A 23929-nucleotide genomic window follows, 5' to 3' on the forward strand; every position below is an offset into this window, starting at 1 on the left:
ACCAAGAGTCAGGACGCTCAACCGATTGCTCCCTCGAGGCCTTCCAATAAATACTAATTTTAGTAACTTATTACCTATTTCCACAAAGTATGTATTCCTACAGAAAAACTGCTAGAAAAATTTTCATAGCCTATAAAAGCAAAGGATAACATAAATTTAAATAACAAATCAATGGTTTAAGCACATTACCTTGAAGCCCCAGGATATCAACTTGAAGATCACATTTACTAATGTCTCTATTATTTGTCAAGTCTCCGCATGGCGAACTAGTTTTTAAAACCAGATGTTCATCAATCAAAACATCACTAATTATTCTGGGGTATGATGTGGAGAGATCAGTGAGCTCGATTCCCACTCCCTGTCCGGTGATTTCAGCCACTCGGGCTTGGAGTTTTATCCCTGCAATGCACGTCTGAAATCTGGCTATGGCTTCTTCAGTCCAGTGTTTGTTTCTAGGCTGTATATCTGGCAAATAAGAAGAGCGTTGAAAAGAATTCTGTGCCCAAGCTTCATTTTTTGCTTCAATAGTGTCTGGGACTGGTCCTTGTCAAGTGTTGCATTTGGGTCAGCGATTTTGAGTATCATTTTTCAATGTTCAGTTACATTTCTACATCTTCCATGCCTGATTACAGATAACATACTACTAGGGTTTGAGGAGGCTCAGAAATTTTCCTTATTTTTCCCACTAATATATGTTTACCAGGCATTTTTCCAATAGGCAAAAATAGGATTAGAAGCCACCATTTTGTACTGTTATGTATAAGATGGTGAGTTATTAATTATGCTGGCAGAAGAGCTCAACCACACACCTTCACTTCTGTGGACAGTTTTCTAATGCTTATTTCAAAATGTTATTTTGAACAGCTCACCAAGAATTATTTTTTGGATAATTTTGGCTTATACCCTTATTTTTAGAACAGTAATCCTCAAACTTGAGTGTGCATCTGAATTACCTAGAGGGCTAATTAAAACAGATTTCAGGGCCACATGCTAGAATTTCCAATTTAGCAGATCTTGGTTGGGGACTGAGAATCTGCAGTTTAAAGAAGTTCTCAAGTTGATGCTGCTTGTCTGGTGGCCACATACTTTTTTTCAAAGATTTTATTTATTTATTTGACAGAGAGAGAGAGAGAGAGAGCCCACAAGCAGGGGGAGTGGCAGGCAGAGGGAAAGGGAGAAGCGGGCTCCCTGCAAAGCAGGGGGGAGTCCAACATGGCCTCCATCTCAGGACTCTGGGATCTTGACCCAAGCCTAAGGCCGTTACCTAACTGACTGAGCCACCCAGGCACCCTGGGGTCCACATTTTAAGAAGCATGGACATAAAGCATGGTAATCAAAAATAAACTGAAACATGTTTAGTGTAGTAAGTAGAAAGAAAACATGCCAAAGGAAAAATAAAGAGCATCTACGCTGCCAGACATGAGCACTATTAACATTTTTGTATCCAACCTTCCATAATTTTCATGTGCATATGGAAAGATCCACATGCACATATGTACTCATTTCTTTTATAAAGAAACCTTCGCAATAATAATAGCTCTTATGGATATAATGCCAGGTAGTGTTAAGTGCTTTATACTTTTCATCTCTTTTATTCTTAATGACTCTCCGAGGACGATAGTATTATTTTCCAGATGAGGAAACAGAAGCACCGAGAGTCTGAATCATTTGCCTAAGATTCTCACAGTAGGTAGCAGAGTTGGTTCCAGAGTCTGTCCTTGTAATCACAATGCCATCCTGAATCTCCTTTATAACTTGCATGCTTTATGTACCTTGTTAACCATTCTTCATATTAATAGCTCATGGTTAACATCACTTTAATGACTGTGTGGTAAAAGGAAACACTTAAACCAAACTTTGCATGTCAGAAAAATTCTGTTTCTAAGTGTTCATTTAATCCTCATAACAACCAACTGAAAGAGGTACTATTACTGTCAATTGTACAAACCATCATTTAACCAATCCTCTGTAACTGGCTAGTTAGCTGGTTTTGCTATTACTAACAGCAGCATAATGAATTCCCTTGTAGACAAACTGTGAAATTCCAAGATCATTTCTTTGCAATAAATTATTACAAGTGAAAATGCTGAGACAAAAAGGCAGAAATATTTGAAGCTCTTAAGAAATCCTGCAAAATGCCTTCAAGAGAACACATTAGTTTTCGCTCCCATCTCAGGCACAGAAAAGCAGCTGCTTCCTTACTTTAACATCAACACTGAATATTTCAGCCAGGATCTTCAAAAATACATTTCTAAATTGTATAATATGAAGCAGGACCTTCTAATTCACACATTAAAATTATAGGTGTTGATATTTTAAAGTATGTATACTGTAAGTATTAGAAGACAGTTGAGAAAGTTTCTTATTCTGCACCATACCTACTAACCAGCACCGTATCCCTTGAAATGGAAGTTTTAAAAAATTGGATGGGATCATTCGGAGTTCATCTGCAGTAACTTCTTCCATGTTCCCATAATCCACAAAATGGACTTTAATGTTTCCATCCGGTAAGATTTCCTTGACTAAGGCACGATACCAGTTACCATCACCTATATTTAACACAAAGTTTGAACATGGAGCATTATTTCCCTTCTATTAACATTTGAAATTTTCATCTTCAAAAAGCAAATCCTTTGTCTAAAGTAACTAAATAAATTTTCTCTTTCTCCAGATGATGTCTTTAATTTTTCATTCAGAAATCCCCAAAATTCTCAAAATCCACTTTTTAGAATACATCCAAAATGTTTATAGCACCACATTTAACATCAGATGTAAATTAAAGATTTTTATTTATTTGTTTATTTAATTATTTATTTGACAGACAGAGATCACAAGTAGGCAGAGAGGCAGACAGAGAGAGAGAGGAAAGCAGACTCCCCACCAAGCAGAGAGCCCGATGCGGGATCACTTTCACATTCTGTTTATTGGAACGTATCTGTCAATCTGGAAAGATTACAATACTCTCATAACTAAGGACAAATTGTTTTACTTGTTATTAGTAAAATAATGTAAAAAGCAAATAGAAAAACTCATGCAATGAAATTAAGGTGTTTCACAAAATATACTTTCAAACTAAACATGCACAGGGTGACCAGAAGAAACAATGAACCTTCAGTGAACAGGTTTCCCATTACCTAATTTACTTTAATATCAGAAATTCTGGAATGAAAAGCATTTAGCAAAGTTTAACAAAGTTGAGGAAAGAAAGTTTCATTTGGATTTTCCTTGCTACAAAGAGAAGACAAAACATGAGATTTTAAGCATTTAGTCTTGATTTTGAGAAATATTTGCTTAAACATCAGGAAGAAAATACACATTAAAAATAAGGGCTGAGGGGCGCCTGGGTGGCTCAGTGGGTTAAAGCCTCTGCTTTCAGCTCGGGTCATGATCCCAGGGTCCTGGGATCGAGCCCCGGGTCAGGCTCCTCTGCTCAGCAGGGAGCCTGCTTTCTCCTCTCTCTCTGCCTACTTGTGATCTCTGTCTGTCAAATAAATAAATAAAATCTTTAAAAAAAAAAAAAAAAAATAAGGGCTGAATGGGGGCGCCTGGGTGGCTCGGTCGTTAAGCGGCTGCCTTCGGCTCAGGTCATGATCCCAGGGTCCTGGGATCGAGCCTCACCATCAGGCTCCCTGCTCGGAGCTGGGGCGGGGGGAGCCTGCTTCTCCCTCTGCCCACTCCCCCTACTTGGATTCCCTCTCTCACTGTCTGTCAAATAAATAAATAAAATCTTTAAAAAAAATAAGGGCTGAATGTCAGGAAACAAAAGTCTCTATCAATGAAGTCAAGATTCTATCAACTGTAACTTACCTGCAAAAAAAGCACAACACGGTCGCCCTACTTCTGCCTTAAAGTCACTGGGCACCTTCTGCTGGCAATATTCTGCTAATGACTTGTTCAAATCATTGAGTTTCTTTAAAGCTGAAAACACAATACATATACAGCACTCAATATTCAGAAAGCATGCAGAATACAGCTTTTCCTCTAAAGTTGGGAAATGTTTTGATCATAAAATCTCAGGTACAGGGGTGCCTGGGTGGCTCAGTGGGTTAAGCCTCTGCCTTCGGCTCAGGTCATGATCTCAGGGTCCTGGGATGAAGCCCCACATCAGGCTTTCTGCTCAGCGGGGAGCCTGCTTCCCCTCTCTCTCTGCCTGCCTTTCTGCCTACTTGTGATCTCTGTCAAATAAATAAATAAAATCTTAAAAAAAAAATCTCAGGTACATTCCCAAGCAACTGTTAAGTACACATCAGATGCTTTTCTCTTTTCCTTACTAAAAAGTTAACTGGGAAAATAAGTCGTGATTAGTGAAGACTCCTGGTAACCCCCTACTATGGCACTGTCATCAGCATACCAGAGCACAACCTTTGTGCGTACAAGCCTGTATAGAAAGTGACATACAATCTGTCCTGAAGGAGGACACAGAAGTGCTGAGAAGATGCACAGTCGTCTGCTAAGGAAACAGAGAGGTGAGCTGTGTGTGCTCCTTAAGCTTTTAGAGAGAACGAGGACAGACAAGGAGAGGGTGACTCCAGAAGGAAGAAAGGGCTCTGAGGCAAAGTACAGAATTAAGCCTCCAAAACTTATTTGGCAGGAGCAGTTTGGAAAACCAGGGAAGGTAAACCACTGAAGGACACACCAGCCATGTGCTGGGCAAGATACAAACCGTGGAGGGCTTTAAAATGCTGAGGGGCACCTAGGTGACTCAGTGAAGCGTCCAACTCTTGATTTCGGCTCAGGTCATGATCTCAGGGTCCTGAAATGGAGCCCCAAATCTGGCTCCCCGCTCAGCAGGGAGGCTGCTTCTCTCCCTCTCCCTCCCCACCCTCCTTCCTCTGCAAACCCTCCCCCACCAGCTCTCTTTCTCAAAATAAATAGATCTTTAAGAAAAAAAAGAAGAAGAAAAGACTATGTGAACTTATCAGTCCAAGACCTAGTGGGAAAAAGAAGCTGCAAAAATCATTTACAGTATTTTACCATTTATGCCTACACAAACAGGGATACATCCACACAAGCATATGCACAGAAAAGAACCTTATTATTATTTACTTATTCTGAAAAGATTTAGAAAATTGAGAGAGGAACTGGGAAACTTACTTCCCACTATACATTCTTTTAAACTTTTATTTTGTACCATGTGCTTGTATAATCACCGATAAAAATAAAAACTGACTTAAAAATTTTTAATTTTATGCTATATGAAATAGTGGTCCATCTACCTGATGATTCTGGAAGGAGGGATGACAAATCTCACAAACTGGGAGCCAGACAGGGACTCAGGTACCTGGTTCAATGTCCTCATTTGACAGAGAAGCCAGCCAAGATTTTAGAAATGTTAAAATTAAGAATGCGCTCAATGATAGCTCAAATGAAAAAGAAGGAAAATACAAGTGTGAGGATGTGGAGCTACTAAAACTCTCAAACTGACAGCTGTCATAATCACTTTGGAAACTTTGTGGCATTCATTGATCAAAGCTGAAAATATAAATACCCTTTAGGATACAGTCAGCAATTTCCTTCCTGGTATACATTCAAAAGAAGCACACATCCGTGTGCACCAAATCTGTATGGAAATGTTCAGGCCAATACCATTCTATAGCTCAGAACTAGAAACAACCTACATGTTCAGCCCTATAAAGAAAGAGATTTGCAGTGTCATTCACACAGTGGACCACAAGCTACTGCTACATATAAAAATCAAGAACTGATCTCACAAACAACGTGAAAAAAGATGGCAAGTGTACAAGTGTACATGCTGTACGATTACATTTCATAAAATAAAGTTCAAAACCAGGAAAACTATGCTATTGGACGGCAGGATAGTATTTACTTTTTAACGAGAGAAGGGGTAGTAATCAAAGGAGACATGGAGGAAACTTCTGGATGACTGGTAATGCATCATTATCTTGACCTAGATGTCGGTCACTCAGTGTTTTGACTTTGTGAGGATGCGTCAATGATGCAATATTTGTGCACTTACATATATGCATGTCATGCTTTAATAAAATCTACCATTTAATTTTCAAAAATAAATTTAGAAGATGTTCTATGAAATTGAAACTGGTTTAAATAGATTTTTAAAAACAGAAACAGTGGCTTAAAATGGAATAAAAGGCAATTAAGTTTAATCAAATCTTTCTTATTAGTAGAAATACTGCCTTGGCCCTTCTCAGAAAGACAGTACTTCTATTATTGAGTGAACTCCTCTTCAGTTATTACCACACCAATGTATTTGTAAGGGAACTAGATGAGAAGAGTCCACTTACCATCCTCTTGGAGCACATGGCAGTAAAATTCTCCAGGACTGTACATCATACAGACCACAACATCTACTGTTTGGTCAACCACCATTTCAACCCATGTCCACTCCAATGGATTTAGTTTTGCTTCTATACCCAAGGCAACTGCAAAAAAAAAAAAAAATGAACTTTTACAAAACAAATGGTCAAAGTGTGGATGGGAGGTACAGCTGGTGAGGGATCTGCTTTTGAGGAAGTGAATTTCCAGGGACTTTTAGTGACATCTGCCACTGACCTACAGGTTTTGCTTTTTTGTTTTTGTTTTTGTTTTTCAGTTTTCCCACACACTCATACTGTATTTAAATGAATGCTTGATTCGAAAAGAGAGAAGACACTCAACATCATTCTTTTTGAAAGGATGGGAACCCACACACACACACAAGCCATCGGGATTCCAGCACAGACATGATGGAGCAGACATCTCACTCACCGCTGGCTTCCTTCGCGACACTGGGTTTCTCAGCCAGCACCCCTGCCTCCCGGACGGCAAAGCCGGCGTCCCTGAGCGCCTGCGCAATGCTGACGTGAGGCGTCACGGATTCGTCCACGAGCTCCACCAGGGAGCTGTTCTCCAGCTTGTCGGCCACTTTCACCGTGATCATTTTGTTCTGCACAATCTTCTTCATCAAAGAAATAGCTTCTGGAGTCCAAATTCCTAATGATGGCTTTACTCCTATCAAAGAATATTTAAAAGAATATTAAAATACTTCTTATAACAAGCATTTATAAAGTTTAGCTCCTAATTTCTTCAAAGTTAAATTTAAGGAACATGACAAACACGAGAGCCAAAAAGTCCCACCTGAGCAGAAGGATTTTCTAATATTAAAACAAAGGCAAAATTATAAAGAAAGAAAAAGCCTATAGAAAACTGCTCTACCTCTATGTAAACAAACCATAACTCCACTGATATGAAATGTCCAGAAAAACATATCTCGAAGACAGATTAGTGATTCCGGGGGGCTGGGATTAACCACTGACACGCACAAGAAACCTCATCAGGATACTGTCTATGTAATTCAGTAAATTACTAAAAATCACGGAATTGTATACCGTATACTGTATACTGAGAATTTTGTGGTAATTTATATCTCAATAAGTTAAGAAAGCCATAAACAAAAGTATCCAACAATCCAGGAAGATATACTGCTCCCTTACAATGACAAAAAAAAAAACACCAGCAGCACTTAAACTGCAAAGGCACTTGCAAATCAACAGCCCAATGTTATGCCTAGCCTTCTCATAAGAGCAAGTAATGTATGGAAAAAAAAGTTCAGCCTCATGGTAATAAAGTAATTAAAATGATTTAGTTTTAACTTATCAAAACTGGCCAACATGAAATAATAGAGAGGTATCTATTTGGTGCACCATGTGAAGGAATGGGCTCCCCTGCTGTCTTTCCGGTAGGTGTGTAAACTAGTTCTATCCTTTCTGGGGAGCAATCATAACATATACCACAAACAGGAAAAGAAACATGCCCATAGACACCTCCATTTCACCTGAGGAATTCTGTAGTACAGCTATATCTCACAGCCTATCATCCTCAGGAAATGATCGTGGATAGGTTGCAAAATACAGTTAGAAGAACACTGCTATGGGGTACCTGGGTGGCTCAGTGGGTTAAGTGTCTGCCTTTGGTTCAGGTCCTGGGATAGGCCTCACATTGGGCTCCCTGCTCAATGGGGAGTCTGCTTCTCCCTCTGCCCACCCCCACTCATGCTCTGTAATAAAAATGTTAAAAAAAAAAAGAACACTTCTACTAGCAAAAACTTGGAAATAATCCTTCTGATAATCAGATACTAGTTCAATTATGGTATATCTGAATGAAGGTAAAAGAGGCCAATTTATTAACATGGAAAGAAGCCCCGGCTCCTGGTGCGATAGATTTTATATACAGTAATTTCTAAGCATATGTTTGAACATACTGTTTTTACAAATGGGTTTTGCTCTACTTTGTGTAATGAATCAGCTTCTGTTATTTACCAATAATGCAGGCTACAAATACCAAAAAAAGAATACTCAATTTCCTAACCACAGGCACATTAAATTAAATTTTATTTTATTAGAGATAGCAAAATAGTCGTGTGTATTTGAAATGCTCTATTAAAGACTATTTTGCACTAAGAGAAGTTATATCTAAACACATTCTTTTATCTTCTGCATAGTTTAAGTTCTAATGCTCTTACTTTAGGTTTTAGTACTTTAAGAATATGGGGACCTCAAAAATGTCCTACCTGCCAGCACACACTTTATAGCCTGCATTGGCAATTCCAGCAACTTCGGAGTTATGGGACAGAGTCTCGTCAAACTAAGGATTTCAAAGTTTCCATAATCTACATATCCGACCAGTACAGACTGTTCAGAAGCATAAGCTAAAACGGACGCACGGTACCACTGATCATCCTCTGAAAGAAGGAGAGACTCCGTCTCAAATGACTTTCCAGTACAGATATAAACAAAAACCTTCCCTCCCAAATTTAGAGATGGTCATTCGTAGGTTTTACTTTAAGAGAGTATCAGGCTTTATTGAACAATGTATGCCTAGTCAACATGACAACCTCTGCTTCTCAGAAGCCCTCAATTCCTAAAAACTCCCTTTTATGCATACCTTACTAGACCGCTCATGTCCTGGGAGGTCATGACTTACAACATGCTTTGTCTCCCTCGTAGACAGTTAACTCATTAGGACCAAGAACATGTCTGGGTCTTGGGAATGAATCCACAACGATGCCTTGATCAGTACAGGGACAATGTGCTAAGCATCAAGCAGGGCTAATTTTAGAATACTGGCAGTAGGAGTCAACCAGACTCTACCGACCAAGCAATCCAACTCCTGAAGGCCCTCCGCATCCTACCCTTCTGTGAGGCAACTGGACTTGCTTCCCTTCGGCAACACAGAACGGAAGCCAGTTACCACAGCTGTGCTGTGACGGCCCTGTGCTTCCAGGCCCTCCCGCTCTCTTCCCAAGAAAACTGGTGAAGACATGACCCTGGAAGATTCCATGTTCACATCCTGATGTAAACAAAATTACCTGCACCGGTCCCCAAAACTAAAGGGCTGTTAAAATAATAGGAACTTCCTTTGCCAACTCCCCCAGCACTCACAGGCCTTCTTCCCTTGCACAGCTGGGTTCAGTTTAACTGTGCATAGTTAAAGGATTGGTGCACTCTAATACTCAAACTTCAAATGCAGCCATCCAGTGCAGATCGAAGATTGTTTCATTTATTTTTATTTGATTATAAGTTAAAAAAAAAATTCAGAAAGACTCTTTCCTCACCTGAGAATTGGGCACAACAGATATCACCAATGGTTGGATAAAAATCTGAGCGGGGAGACACTTGACCACAGTATTCGCTAAGGGATGCCTGAAGTTCAGCGAGCTTATCTGTAGATATAGATCACATCTTAAACACAGTAAATACAAATCTACGCATTATCTTCTTTTTCACATGTTGAGTCTCTTGAAGTACAAAGATTATACAACCAGCACAAATCAAAGAAAATACTTACGTCCGCTTTGCAGCTGTTGACAAAAGAAGTCTTCCGGAGTCTGAATGTGGGCAACCACACCACAAAACTCATCGCCTACATTCAAAGTTAACACTTTGGGGATCAGATCACTTCTATTCACAACAACTTTGTTTTCAGCTATCATTTTTCCAACATCTTCAAGATCATCTTAACAAAAAAACCACAGAAAAACCAAGGCATTCTGGTTATCATTCATCTGATTTTTGTAGCTTTTCAGGCCCAGTCACGCTCCTTCAACACCTCTAGGCCTTAACACGTGCTATTCTTCCTCCCAGAACACACTCCCAATCTCCCAGCAACCTGGTTATTTCTTGCTCAGTGTGGTGTGACCTTGAAAAGACTTCCCCCTAACCCAGGTTAGGTGGCTGCCCAGGTGCTCCCACTGCACTCTCTGTGCACTCGCTCTCACGCTGTTTTATCATCTCTTCTCTACGTGTCTGCCCTGACCACAGAATACCCTCCACTAAGGCACCTCCATAGTCCCGCAGTGAAGCAAATACTGCCCAGGAGATTTCTGTTCCTTCTACGAGACAGCTCTGCAAGCCTTGCTCTTACTACCGAGGACTTCCTTCACCCTTCTGTTGCTCTGGCAACTTTTGTCCCCACTCTCTACCCACCTCCCCCATTATGACTTCTCACTCGATGCTATAGGCCCTAGGTTTATCCCCCACCCCCTTTTTTTCCCCAAGCCCACACTCTCCCTAACATACCACCAGCATTTATGGTTTCAACCATGACTACTACTAGACCAGTAAGTGTTCAGTTTTCTCCTCTAGATGGCAAAGAATTACTACAAACTTTCTGGCAAAGCTGTCATACTAAGATTTGTGTTCTGGGGATATCATGTATAGTATAGTTAAGAATTCAGACAGCAGAGGGGCACCTGGGTGGCTCAGTGGGTTAAGCCTCTGCCTTCAGCTCAGGTTATGATCTCAGGGTCCTGGGATTGAGCCCCACATCAGGCTCTCCGCTCAGCGGGGAGCCTGCTTCCCCTCCCTCTCTGCCTGCCTCTCTGCCTACTTGTGATCTCTCTCTCTCTCTGTCAAATAAATAAAATAAAAAATCTTAAAAAAAAAAAAGAATTCAGACAGCAGAAACGGTAAAGTCAGAGGTTGTTGTTGCAATTATCCACAACTGGTAAGGATTCCTGACCTAGAAAAATAGTAAGGAAAAAAAGGATTTTAGAAAAGAAAAAAAGTCATATACAAAGGATATTCAGGAAGAAGAACCAATAAAGACCTGGCAACCAATAAGACAAGGCAAAGGACAGGAGGTAAGGATAAGGTAGACTTAAAAATGTGTCAACCTGGTTTATATGAAGGGATACATCTAATCACAGAACCATTAACCTGGCCATCACCTCTGGATGAATGGGCAAGAAACACTGAGGTATGTCTGCATCCAAAGTAATTGGTAAAGGAACAAAGTAAGGAGGAAAACAGAACAATAACTACCACATATAACTAGGAAATGAGAAAATAAAATGCTGGTAGCAAAACTTCTTAGTTCTTGTTTAGTATAACTCTTGTTATACTAAACGGAAAAGCCACACACATAACTAAACGAGAAGTAAAAAAAAATTTATGAAGAAACACCATCTTACCAGGATAGAATATACCCCTACTTATTATTGTTGGAACACCTAAGTAAGGAGAGAAAATTAAACTGAGAAAATGTTAGCTAAAAATCCTTCAACTCAAACTGTCATGATATTTAGTACTTCGGAGATTTCTGATAATCATCATGTCAAGGATTAATATGGAAGACAGATATGGAAGGAAAACAGGCGGGGAAGACTAAGATTAGACATAATGTACTACTAAATGAAAAACTTATCTTTCTAACATAAAGTTCAAAGAATGGTTATTTCCATTAAATCTGTCAGTGTGACAGCTCTGCCCTTATTTTTTTGTTTAGGAGAGAAGATACTCTTTAGTACCTGGAGTCATTGTACTGTTCAATACGAATCTGTATACTCACCTGCATCTGCACTTTGCTTCTTAGAATTTTGTCCCTTGGGTTTCAAGCCATATCCCATTTCTATGAGCACATCACCTAAGAGTTTTCCTAAAAATGGTTAAGAAAATACATCCCCATTGAGATATTATACCAAGAAGAAAAGCATAAACATGAAACAAATGAATCACAATCATGTGACCTAGAGATCATATCTATTAATACACTTGCCTATTTCGTTACCAGTTCAGTTTCTGTATGCAAAATACTATTAACTAATGCTCAGCCTTAAAAATTGAGGCAAAATTCCCATTGTCATGTGGCAGAAAATTTTATAAAAATATTTCACCTCAAAATTCTGGATAACATGAAAGATTTAGTTGCTACCTCATTGGCAAGCTTAGTATGGCCACCATTTATAAGAAAAAATAAGTTTAGTGTTAAACTAAGACTACTTTTTCTCAAAGTGTGGCTGAAACAAGGGGTAGCCAGCATGTCATAAACTTCAAGTTCCTTGAAATACCAACTGAGGGGTTTTGGAGGGGAGAGGGTGGGGGGTGTGAACCTGGTGGTGGGTGCATGGAGCACTGGGTGTGGTGCATAAACAATGAATTTTGGAACACTGAAAAAAATTAAATTAAATGAAAAAAAAAAAGAAATACCATCCAGAAGACTGAGTCATAATACGAAACATACACAGCAAAGAAAATACTTAATTTCACCAAAGATTTAAATGAACTTTCTACCATGTCATCAACCAACGGCATGTCTCCTAAAGTAAAAGAGTGATACCTTGGAAAGTGAGACACAATTATAAGCACACGGTCAGAAATCACTTTTTGAACACACAGAAGGGATTCCGAGGGGTTTCCATCTCCACACTTAACTACTAGGCACTTACACTCTCATTACTAACCAAATGCACTTCTGTGAAGATTCTTCAAGGAAAAAGCACTCGTGGTGAAAGCATGGACCAATTCATAAGGAAACTCTAGAATTTTTCTCCATAAGTGAGTAGAAATCAGGAATGGTGATCGTAACGGCCGTATCAAAAGGCTAATACAGTCATCCCCACACTAAGTCAGCATCCAGCCTTCGAAGCCCCCCCAGCTCCACCACCGATGCCAATGCCAGGTCTCTGACTGCCACTGGCAAGTGGACTTGCGAGGAGCTTACTTGGCCTCATTCCGTGTTTCTATTTCTTCTCTGCGTAACAGCTGAAGACTAAACACCATGTTAATTGCTGCATCTACAAAAGAGAGTTAGATCTTACCTGAGCTGGGCAGCATCACATCCACAGCAAAGGTAACCACTTCTTCTTTGGAGATGTCAACAATCTTTACAGAGCAGTACTGCTCCATTAACAGTGACTTAATCGTTTTGACACATTCACTGCTCCAGTTCCCCTCTGCTGGGATAACACTGGCCACAAAGCACTTTATGGCCTGAAAGATTTTACATGAGTTACTAAAAAATTAGTATTTGAAAATGATTTTTTCTAATTAATAACATGAAGATTTTTTAGACGTAATACATTTATCACTGAAAATTTATCAGAAATCTTCCAAGAACAAATAAACAATTTTATGTTTTTTATAAACAATTACATATGTAATTGTGTATTTTTTACATATGTACATTACATATGTAATTATGTAATTTTGTATGTAATTTTTGTATGTAATTATTTGTCTCCTGTGCTACTCTATCCATGTACTTTTCCTTTTGGGACCTGAAGCTTGAGAAATTCATGAAAGGATAACTAATTACCCCTCAAATACATATAAATTCAGGTTGCTTCCAGACAAGGTAATAAACATAGAAATGATTGTTTTAAAAGAACAGATGGATAAGATGTCCCTAAAAAATACTAAGTTTCTCATGTAAGGAAGTATTACCTAAGGCTTCTTAAATGGATCCAAGGAAGCCAATGACATTTATCTACATTTAGTAAAAAATGAAAAATATACCAATAAGTACTTTTTTTATAATAACCATCACAGAACAGAGCAAGCAAATATTGTGCCCATTAAAATATTAAAGACAGCTCTTTGGGGACACTATTAGGAATTTAGAAAGTAAAAAAGACTCACACATGGAGGAAATAAGTCAATGTTTCTATTTAGTTGGTGAATTCTGTTTATTGGAATTATTTCTTCATTTCCATAATCAATATATAAGACTTGTGCCTTCTTCTGCAGCATATCAATATCTTGTATCATTACTCTGTTCCAGGTCTGAAAGTGAAATATAATGGTGCTCTGCTTCAAAACGGTATTTCAGGCTCCAAAACTCTCAGCCCATCTATAGAACAGCCAAAGGAGAAACTACACCTCTGTTCTGAGGGACTCATTTAACAGGTTAATCTTCTAAGAATCTGGCTAAGAAATCCCTGAATTTATCTACTTAGGAGACTAATGTACACACAACCACTCCCAGGTTACTCTAGCCCAGGAGACACAATGACACACTAATGCCTCAGTACAGAAGTACACAGGCTGCAGGGCTGGCTGTCCATCTGTACTTGGCAGAGGAGGTGCCTATCAACAGAGCTGGAGGGCTCACCCAACAAATCCATAATACCGAATGAGGAAGAGAGACAGGAATGTGACCACAGACTCTGGGTAAGCCAGCAAATGCCATTATTAAAAGCTCCAGTGTCCAGCTTATATGACAAAAGCAAATTAAAACATCGTATTAAATAATTCACTTCATCAGCAGTTACCTGATCAACAGTGTACTTGGCAACACAAACTTCCCCCTTAACAGGAACGTAATCCTTCTCCTGAGTTGTATGTGCATAGGTTTCCTTTAGACTCGCAGAGAGCTGGTTCATGTATCCTAACACTTCTGAAGAATATAACTGCACATAAAAGTCACTTGGGTGTTTGAATTCAGTAACTGTACCCTTTCAAAAGACAGAAAAGGTGCAATAATTCACTGAGAACACAAGCACATGAGAATTTCTTAAAGCTTTCTAACGAGATTTTTAAAAGGGTATTTTAAGACAGTTTTTGCAATCAGTTTCATCAGTTACATTTTGTAGCTCGCTTAGAAGCTCAAACTAAAAACAGGAAACAAGGAATAAAAATCTATAGTTCTTTGGATCTCTGTCTATAGAAATTAAACAACAAATACCTTTATTTCCATGGTTTTCCTGAGTTGTAGACTTCTCAAATCAGAAAACATTATTTTATTAGCACCAATGGCTATTTCTTTAGTAACTCCAAGAGGATAGTCACCCTGGGTTTTAAAAAAGCAAAACACATGAGTGAGTTACTTATACAAGCACATGTTTCAGCAATACTGTGGCCACCATTTTCTGGAATTGAGGCCAAAATAGCCCCTGAGGCTTGAATAACAGAAAGATATAGTGTGTACCTCCAAGAGCCAATAAAACCCACTGTCCCTAGGCAGTTTACACAGCAGTGGGATCACTGAAGTATCAGGCCATAATGGTGATGATAATGTTGAGTTTATAATATAAAATAAAAAGGGGGGGTCAGTGTTTTAAGTTTGTACTTGTTAACATTTTATAAGTATGAATATTTGAGGAAGTCAGATTTTTTTTTTTAAAGTAGAAGCTAGGACCAGCTAGAGAAGCCTAAAAATTATAGATGAGCTGAGCACTACTGATATTTTTCAGGTTATGAATGATTTAGCCCACAGTTACCTACATAGAAGAGAGGTCTTACAGAAAAAAAATGCTCCTCCGATACGAGGGCAGGACACAGAGCCAGAGAATGTGTGCATGCAGGGACTAGAGAGAGGGGCTGTCTCTCAGGAATCCAAACAATTTTACACTGAGACACAGTCATCACAAGTCCTTCTGGGCAGAGTGCTGGGCACACATAATGCTCAAAAATCCCCAACAGTCACCCAATCGATCATTAAGGTGTACAGATTTATTCCACAGGAAATACTGGATTTAATAAACACTGATGCAGAGGCGCCTGGCTGACTCAGTCAGACTGGCCTGCGACTCCATCTGGGATCTGGAGAGTTCGAGCCCCATGTTGGGCATGGAGATCACTTGGATAAACACCGGTGAAATGCAGAAGTGGTAAGTATTTTATTTAGTTTAAGTCCTCTTAATTCAAAAGGAAATCATTCAAAACGTACTCTAAAGACAAAAAGTACATCATACCTCATTTTTCACTTCCATGCTCTTTGTTTCAAAAGGTGACTTACTATCTTCACGTTTGTGGAAACTGAAATAAAGCAGCTGATTGTAACACTTAAGAGTACAGAGCCGTCAAGAGTAGGGGCCACAGTGATGTTAAATTCTCAATCATCAAAATCCGGAAGGAGAAAAACAGCTTCCTTCAGAGAGTACCACAGTAGTAACAAAGCCAAACAGTCCAGGGCTGGCTATGCAACAGTCTACCCTGCGTGCGGGCTCGCCTCTCCCAAAGCCGCCTGACTAAAGGGACCTCTACAGCCACGATCTCCAAGTCCCAGCTTCCTTATCTACAAGATGTAATCCCTACATGACCTCAATAGTTTTGAGGACTGAATGAAGTTATAGATGTGAAACTGCTTTGTAAACTGGTAAATGCCATGCCACTAAGATTTTCATATTTTAAAACCACAATTCATGAGACACTGTGAGAGTTCTACCTTATCACAATTCAGGAAAGAACACATGATTAAAAGGCATTCTAAAGGTCTACTTATTACAAACACTAAAAACTTAAAGTTCTAACTCTGAATATGTACTAATAGAATCATATTCATGGAAACTCAGTCCTGAATTTGTAAGCTCTTCATTTCAAATTTGCATCCTTTTATGTTATACCTCAGTAAATAAAAGTAACAACTTCTGCATAGTTATGGCCTGCTAACCTCATTTGACTCTTACACTATCAAAAATAAAGCCCGTTTAAATATTCCCTAATGAATTAAAAAAAGAAATCATACTTACTTTTGTTGAACAGGTTTGCACACGATGCTGTGTGCGGACCAGTCCCTTCTCTGGCATGCTATGGAGCAGTAGTAGGTCTGCTTGCACTGTGAGCACCTCAGCGATCCTACAGAACACAGCCCGTAATATCACCAGTGTTTTATTCCAAGTATTTGTTGCTAAGAGCAAGACATTTTCAAAGACCAGACATATCAATCACCATTCTATTAATCACATCAGGAAGATTACTTGAAGAGGATTATGATGTTTTTGATTAGGCGTTAAAATTAAATTTTTAAAGCTCTCTCAGATTCCAAATAGGAACGCAAAGATGAAAATGAAAGGCGGGACAGGGGCACCTGGGTGGCTCAGTGGGTTAAGCCGCTGCCTTCGGCTCAAGTCATGATCCCAGGGTGTTGGGATCGAGTCCCGCATCGGGCTCTCTGCTCAGCAGGGTGCCTGCTTTCCTCTCTCTCTGCCTGCCTCTCTGCCTACTTGTGATCTCTCTCTGTCAAATAAATAAATAAAATCTTAAAAAAAAAAAAAAAAGGAAAGAAAGGCGGGACAGACTGAAAACATGACTGACTTTCCTAAAGTAGAGCCCAGAACACATTATAAAAGGAACAATCAAAGGAAACAGAAAGTGTGTGGTAGTGAAAACAAACTCGTGCAAGCCAACTCTGACAGGGCTTATTACCTCGCGCTGTTAAAAAAAATTACAAGACAAAAAACCAATGAAGAGAATCACACCCAGAAAAACCCAGAAGTTTTTAAAATAAAGTACTAAAAAATCCTATGAATATACAGGCAGGAAAAAAAAAAAAACCCACATAAAGAAACAACGACGACAAAAAAAAAAACCAGGCTGGCCTCAAATGGTTCTACTCAAAAAAAGAAAGAAAAAAAAAAAGCTAAATATCCAAGTAGTCAGTAAGCACATGAAATACTGCTCAAGATCATTCACGGGTCATGAGGGAAATATAAGTTAAAATCATACTGCGGTACCAGTACACACCCACGAGGAGGGCTAAAGTTGAAAAGCCCAGCAGCACCGAATGACAGAGATGTACAGCACACGCATCTCACTATCGCTGGGAAGGCAGAATGGGATAACTGCTCAGGAAAATGGCTTGGCTGTTTCCTCTAAACTTAAATATATACCTACCCTTTGACTCAGCAGTTATACTCCTAGGTATGTACCCAAGAGAAATGAAAACGTATATCCACATAAGGACTTGTGCAAAAACGTGGAAAGAGCTCTATTCATAATAACCAAAAGCTAAACACAAGCAAAACCGTTCAACCAAAAAACCAGATACACTGTGATAGAATCATATAAATACTACTTGGCAACAAAAAATAGTGTCCATGGACCATATGCCTACTAAAAATATTATTCTAAATGAAAAAAAAAGCTTCACACAAAAGAATCAAGATTCCATTTTTATGAAGTTCTAAAACTGGCAAATTTACAGTTCAATAAAAAAAAACACTGTGGTTGCCTCTCGTGGCCACAGAGATTGGAAGGGGCTAGAAGGGAACTTTCTAAGAAGATAGAAATATTCTGTCTTGATAAGCATGTGAGTTTGTGCATGCCAATGCATGTAAATTGTATCACAAACAAAACTACGGGAAATAATAATCGGGTAAGGAAGCAGCAAGAGTGGAAAGGTATGGATGAATAACTGTAGGATGCTGGTGGCTGCTGAAGCAGAGAGATGGGTATAGAGCAGGTACGGTATTCTGTTCATACTTACTATGCTTTAAACTTTCCATAGTAAAAATATTTTTCAAATGTGTGAAAAAATAATCCAGATGTGTTAGGGAAATATGCTTACCAAACAAGCCACAGCGATGGCAAGTTGTTGACCGAAAAGGAGGTCCTAAGGAGTTGAAGAGTGCTGAATTATTTATGGACAAGGAATTCTCAACCAACTTGTGTATTGTTTTTGACTTTGCAGGAGGCACGTTATTGCTAGGCTTCTATTAAGAAAAGAGAATAGCAATATTAAAACTTGGTAGTAGTTTTCTTTAAAATACTGTATTTGGGATTTCCTCTTCTGGACAGATAAAAAAGATGTACCTTTCCCTATTCCTCCTATTACATGCTACTAAAAACCCAGACTTATAATATAAACAAACATAAGCTGACTTTGACAAGAGGGCAGCAGACAGGCTAGGAAACTTGGGCCCCAGAGAAGAACAAGACAATGAGTTCCTGAGTTTTCTTTTTGCCTCACGTATTTCAGACACGGTGCTGGAGAAGCCAGCAACCCAAAATGCCAAACAGTACAGACAATAAAAGCCCCAACAGAAAGTATCCTCTCTTGAGCTAAAGACCAGAAAACGGGCATCCCAGCAATACAGAAAGCCAGTAACTGTTCTACCCTAGACAAACACCACAGTAAAAACTGTGGCCCTGTTCTAGAGTCGGGAGCTGGCACTTCGTCCCTAGGAGTCTCCCCGGGGAACCCAGACTTCCACCCAACAGGTAGGAGTGTTCCTCCTACCTCAACCACCATTACTGGGGAGGTAGAAGAGGACTCCCAGTGGACAATCGGACTTTTCACCACCATTCAAAAGTAATGAGTGTCTCCTAAATCTTCCCCTCCAATTCTCCTCTCTGACCTACCTACTCTCTCCCAACTCCATCCCACTCCTATATCAGTAAAGAGGCACTCATCACTTCTGGCAAGGAGGAGGTATCACATGAGGCCTACCTGGAAGCTGGAACTCCCACCCTCACCCAAAAGCAAGGGAGAGCACCTCCTTCAGTGCCAGCTCAGGCTGACTGAGGAACCTGGACATCTACTCCCACCCAGCAGCACCCACCCTCTGATGTAGGGTCAGAGGAAGCTAGCTAAAAACGAAGTTTAAATAAGATACAGAATTTCATTAACATAATACCCCAAATGTGCTAGTTTCAATAGAAAATCACTTGTCTTATTTAGAAAAAGGGAAATCACAACTTTATTTAAAAAAAAAATAAAAGCCAACATCAAGACAACAAAGAAGTTTATTTGACAAACATTTTAAAGGAGCCATCAATAGTTCAGTAAGCAATTAGGAGCACAATTGGAACAAATGTAAAGAGTCCCAGCAAAGAAACAGAAGATATAAAGAAGAACCAAATGGAAGTTTTACAACTGGAAAGCAAAATAATAAGGAAACACAGTGAGGGATGCCATGCCAAAATGGAGAGAAGAGACGAAAGGCTCAGTAAACTTGAAGACTGAACAAAAGAAATTGCCTAACCTAACAAGAGAGAAAAAACAAAGTGGAGAAAAAACTAAATTAACAGAGCCTCAGAGACCTATGGGACTATAACAAAATATTTAACATTCATGTCTTTGGAGTCCCAGGAGAGAAAAAAAGGCAGGGTGAAGAAGGTTTGTTTTTTTTTTTTTTTTAAGATTTTACTTATTTATTTGACAGAGATCACAAGTAGGCAGAGAGGCAGGCAGAGAGAGAGGAAGGGAAGCAGGCTCCCTGTTGAGCAGAGAGCCCGATGTGGGGCTCAATCCCAGGACCCTGGGATCATAACATGAGCTGAAGGCAGAGGCTTTAACCCACTGAGGCATCCAGGCACCCCAAAGAAGTTCTTAAATAAAAAATGCCCCAGACTTACAAAATTTGGCAAAAGATACAAATCTACAAATTCATGTTGAGCAAGTCCCAGACCAAATCAAAGAAATCCATACCTAGACGCATGTAGTCAAACTTCTTCAAGCTAAAGACAAAAAAGGTTAAAAGCAGAGAGAGGAAAAGGGCATCTTACTTACAGGGGAAAAAGTAATTCAGAAGAAAATAGATTTCTCAAAATACACCCTGGAGAGCAGAAGGAAGTAATACAACATTTTTCAAGTGTTGAAAGAAAAGAACCGTTAGCTGAGAAACTTGTCCATGAAAAGTATCCTGCAGGAGTAAAGAAGAAATCAAGACATTCTCAAATGAAAGAAAACTAAGAATTTGTCACCAGCTAAAGAATGGCTAAAGGACATTCTCTAAACATAAAGGAAATAAAGGAATACTGGAACAAAAGGAAAGGAAGAACACATTAAATAAAAATACAATAAGCACAATAGATTTAAAAGAAAAAAAAAACTGAAGCAAAATGAAACTGAAAAGAGAAAAAGACAATATATAATTATAGAGACCTTAATATCCCTATCTCAACAATTAGTAGAACTACATTGAAAATCACCAAGAATACAAAAGAACTGGAAATCACTATCAACCAAGGGATTCTGTTAGACATTTATAGATCATTCTAACCAACCACAAAATGGACATTCTTTTCAAGTGCTAAAGAACATATACTAAGACCACACATGGGGCCATAAAGAAAAGTTCAACAAATTTAAATCACACAGAGTAGGTTTTTCAACCACAGTGGACTCAAACTAGAAATAAGTAACAAGAGTAATTAATAATCTTCAAACATTTGAAAACAACAGACTTCTAAACAACTCATGAGTCAAAGAGGAGGTCTCAAAGGAAATTTAAAAAAAAAGTTGAACTAAAAGAAAATGAAAACATAACAAATCAAAATTTGTAAGACACAGTTAAAGCATTGCCAAGAGGTAAATTCATAGCACTAAGTTCACACACTAGAAAAGAGGGAAAGTCTCAAATCAATAATCTAAATTCCCATCTTAAGAATCTAAAAAAGTAAGAAAAAAAATGCCAAAAGCAAAAAGAAGCAAGGAAACAAATATAAAAGGAGAAATCTATGAAATTAAAAAACAAAAACTTAGAGGAAAAAAAAAATCAATGAAACAAAGACCTGGTTCTTTGACAGGACCAAAAAAGGGGCACCTAGGTGGCTCAGGTGATTAAGCACTGGACTTCAGATCAGGTCATGATCTCTGGGTCCTGAGATCAAGACTGGGTCAGGCTCCCTGCTCAGCAGGGAGACAGCTTCTCCTTAGACCTCCTCAACCCTCTTCCCCCCACCAATGGAATAAATACGCCTAATTTTTGACAAAAGTGAAAAAGCAATTCAGTGGAGGAAATAGAGCATTTTTAACAAATGGTGGAGAAATTGAAGCAAAACAAAACAAAAAGACCTTCAAATTAACTCAAAGTGGACCACAAAGCTAAATGTAAAATTATAAAACTTTTTGGGAAAAATGCCCCAAATTTTCTGGATCTGAAGCAGCAAAGAATTTCTAGACTTGACACCAAAAGCAAAATCTATAAAAGAAATAGTGGTCAAGACATCATTAAAATTAAAAAACTTTTGCTCTGCCAAACACCCTGATAAGAGATTGAAAAGACAAGCTACAGACTGGGAGAAATCATTAGTGAATCACACATATTTGACAAAAGACTAGAACCTGGAACATATAAAGAACTTTCAAAACTGAGCAGTTAAAAAAAAATCTAAATCAGAAAATGGACAAAAGACGTGAATAAACATATCAAAAATGAAATAGAAATAGCAACTATGCACATGAGAAAGTGTTTATCATTAGCCATCAGGGGAACACAACTTAAAACCACTACATAATATCACCACGTGTCTGTGAGACTGGGGACAATAAAACTACCGCCAGCACCACATGCTGGTGTGACACTGCAGCTACTCTCAGCAGGAAAGTCCAATAGTATAGCTCTGCTGGAAAACGCTTAGGTAGCTTCTTAAAAAACTAAATATGCAAGGGGCGCCTGGGTGGCTCAGTGGGTTAAAGCCTCTGCCTTCAGCCCAGGTCATGATCCCAGGGTCCTGGGATCGAGCCCTGCATTGGGCTCTCTGCTCGGCAAGGAGCCTGCTTCCTCCTCTCTCTCTCTCTGCCTGCCTCTCTGCCTACTTGTAATCTCTATCTGTCAAATAAATAAATAAAATCTAAAAAAAAAAAAAAAACCTAAATATGCAATACTCCATGACCCAGAAATTGTACTCCTGGGCATTTATCCCAGAGGAGAAACAAACAGAAACAAAAAACTTTTGTTCACATCAACCTTGCACATGAAGGTTTGTAAGAGTTTTAACTGTGATAGCCAAAAACTGGAAACCCTGCAGGTTCACTTCAATATGTGAATGTTAAACCACAGACTACTTTTCAGCAATAAAAATAAAACTACTGATACAACAAACCCTAGATGACTCTCCAGAGAATTACACTGAATGAATTTAGCCAATCCCAAAAAGTTACATACTGTTAAGATTCCATTTATATAACATCCTTGAAATGACAAAACTCTGGATGTGGATTAGATTTGTAGCCTCCATGGATTAAGGAGGTGGTAGGTGCAAGAGGGAAATGGATATGACCATAAAAAAGCATGTTAAGGGAAAGATGGAAATGTTCTGTATCTTGACAGTATCACTGTCAACATCCTTGTTGCCATATTATACTAAATTCTATAGCACATCACACAGGGAGAAACTCAAAGAGCTACACAGGATCTGTATTATCTCTGCATGTCATTGCAGGGCTGCACTAACAGTGGCATGGCATACTATAATTACGTCAAAAGAACTGATTTTTTTTTTTAAGCTATTAGGATAAAGAAAAGGAAGTTTCACCTTCAATAACATCTGAAAATTGAGTAATTCTTCACTAACGCAATATAAAATATGTTTAGAATCTTTTACACCCAAACAAAAACACAAAATAGAAAACAAACAAAAAACCTTACACTATTTACTTCTTTGAGTGGTGAATTGTTTCCGGCATTTAATGGGGACACTGAGTTTCCTGGAGAGAGAAAACATAAAAAGCCAAATATTACTTTATTTCTGAAAATGTACAAAACCATAATTAGATATTCAAATAATAAAGATATACTATAATAGTCTTAAACCTACACTACAAATAAGCAACAACTTACTTTTCCTAATGAAAAATAAGGATTTGTTTGAACATTTCTTAATTACTATTCCTCTTGTGAATTTTTCTCCATTCACTGAAGCAGCAATTCTCAGACTTTTTTGAACCTCAGACTCATTTACACACTTAGAAATTGCGAACCTCAGAGAGATTTTGTTTATATGGTCTATGTGTCTCAATACTTACCTATATTAGAAATTAAGGGGTGCATGGCTGACTCAGTAGAGCATGTGACTGATTTAAGGGTCATGAATTCAAGCCCCACATTGAGCATAAAGCTTACTTAAAAAAAAAAAAAAAAAAGTAAGGACACCTGGTGGCTCAGTGGTTAAGCATCCAACTCTTGATTTTTACTTGGGTCATGATCTCAGGGTCCTGAGACTGAGCCCTGTGTAGGGCTCTGTGCTGG

General features: G+C 38.8%; 1 protein-coding gene across 7 annotated transcripts in view; it reads right to left on the reverse strand.

Annotated features, from left to right (window-relative positions):
- TDRD1 (tudor domain containing 1) overlaps positions 1–23929 on the reverse strand; it is a gene marked incomplete at its 5' end in the record, with an annotated part of 34116 nt that overhangs the window by 8038 nt on the left and 2149 nt on the right. For 2 of the 7 annotated variants that reach the window (XM_080823546.1, XM_080823543.1), the window contains 17 exons: positions 190–465; positions 2379–2549; positions 3808–3918; positions 6264–6401; positions 6727–6969; positions 8528–8698; positions 9572–9679; positions 9805–9972; positions 11806–11892; positions 13055–13226; positions 13875–14018; positions 14507–14689; positions 14920–15024; positions 15929–15992; positions 16706–16811; positions 18523–18667; positions 23330–23388. In XM_080823546.1, coding sequence (XP_080679672.1) covers positions 190–465; positions 2379–2549; positions 3808–3918; positions 6264–6401; positions 6727–6969; positions 8528–8698; positions 9572–9679; positions 9805–9972; positions 11806–11892; positions 13055–13226; positions 13875–14018; positions 14507–14689; positions 14920–15024; positions 15929–15992; positions 16706–16811; positions 18523–18667; positions 23330–23388 — 2451 coding nt within the window. Of the gene's footprint in view, positions 1–165; positions 466–2378; positions 2550–3807; positions 3919–6263; positions 6402–6726; positions 6970–8527; positions 8699–9571; positions 9680–9804; positions 9973–11805; positions 11893–13054; positions 13227–13874; positions 14019–14506; positions 14690–14919; positions 15025–15928; positions 15993–16705; positions 16812–18522; positions 18668–23329; positions 23389–23929 lie in introns of all 7 variants that reach the window. The other 5 variants (XM_080823541.1, XM_080823540.1, XM_080823545.1 and 2 more) reach the window with 5 other exon arrangements.

Source organism: Martes martes (genome assembly GCF_963455335.1).
Source record: "Martes martes genome assembly, chromosome: 14".
NCBI lineage: Eukaryota > Metazoa > Chordata > Mammalia > Carnivora > Mustelidae > Martes > Martes martes.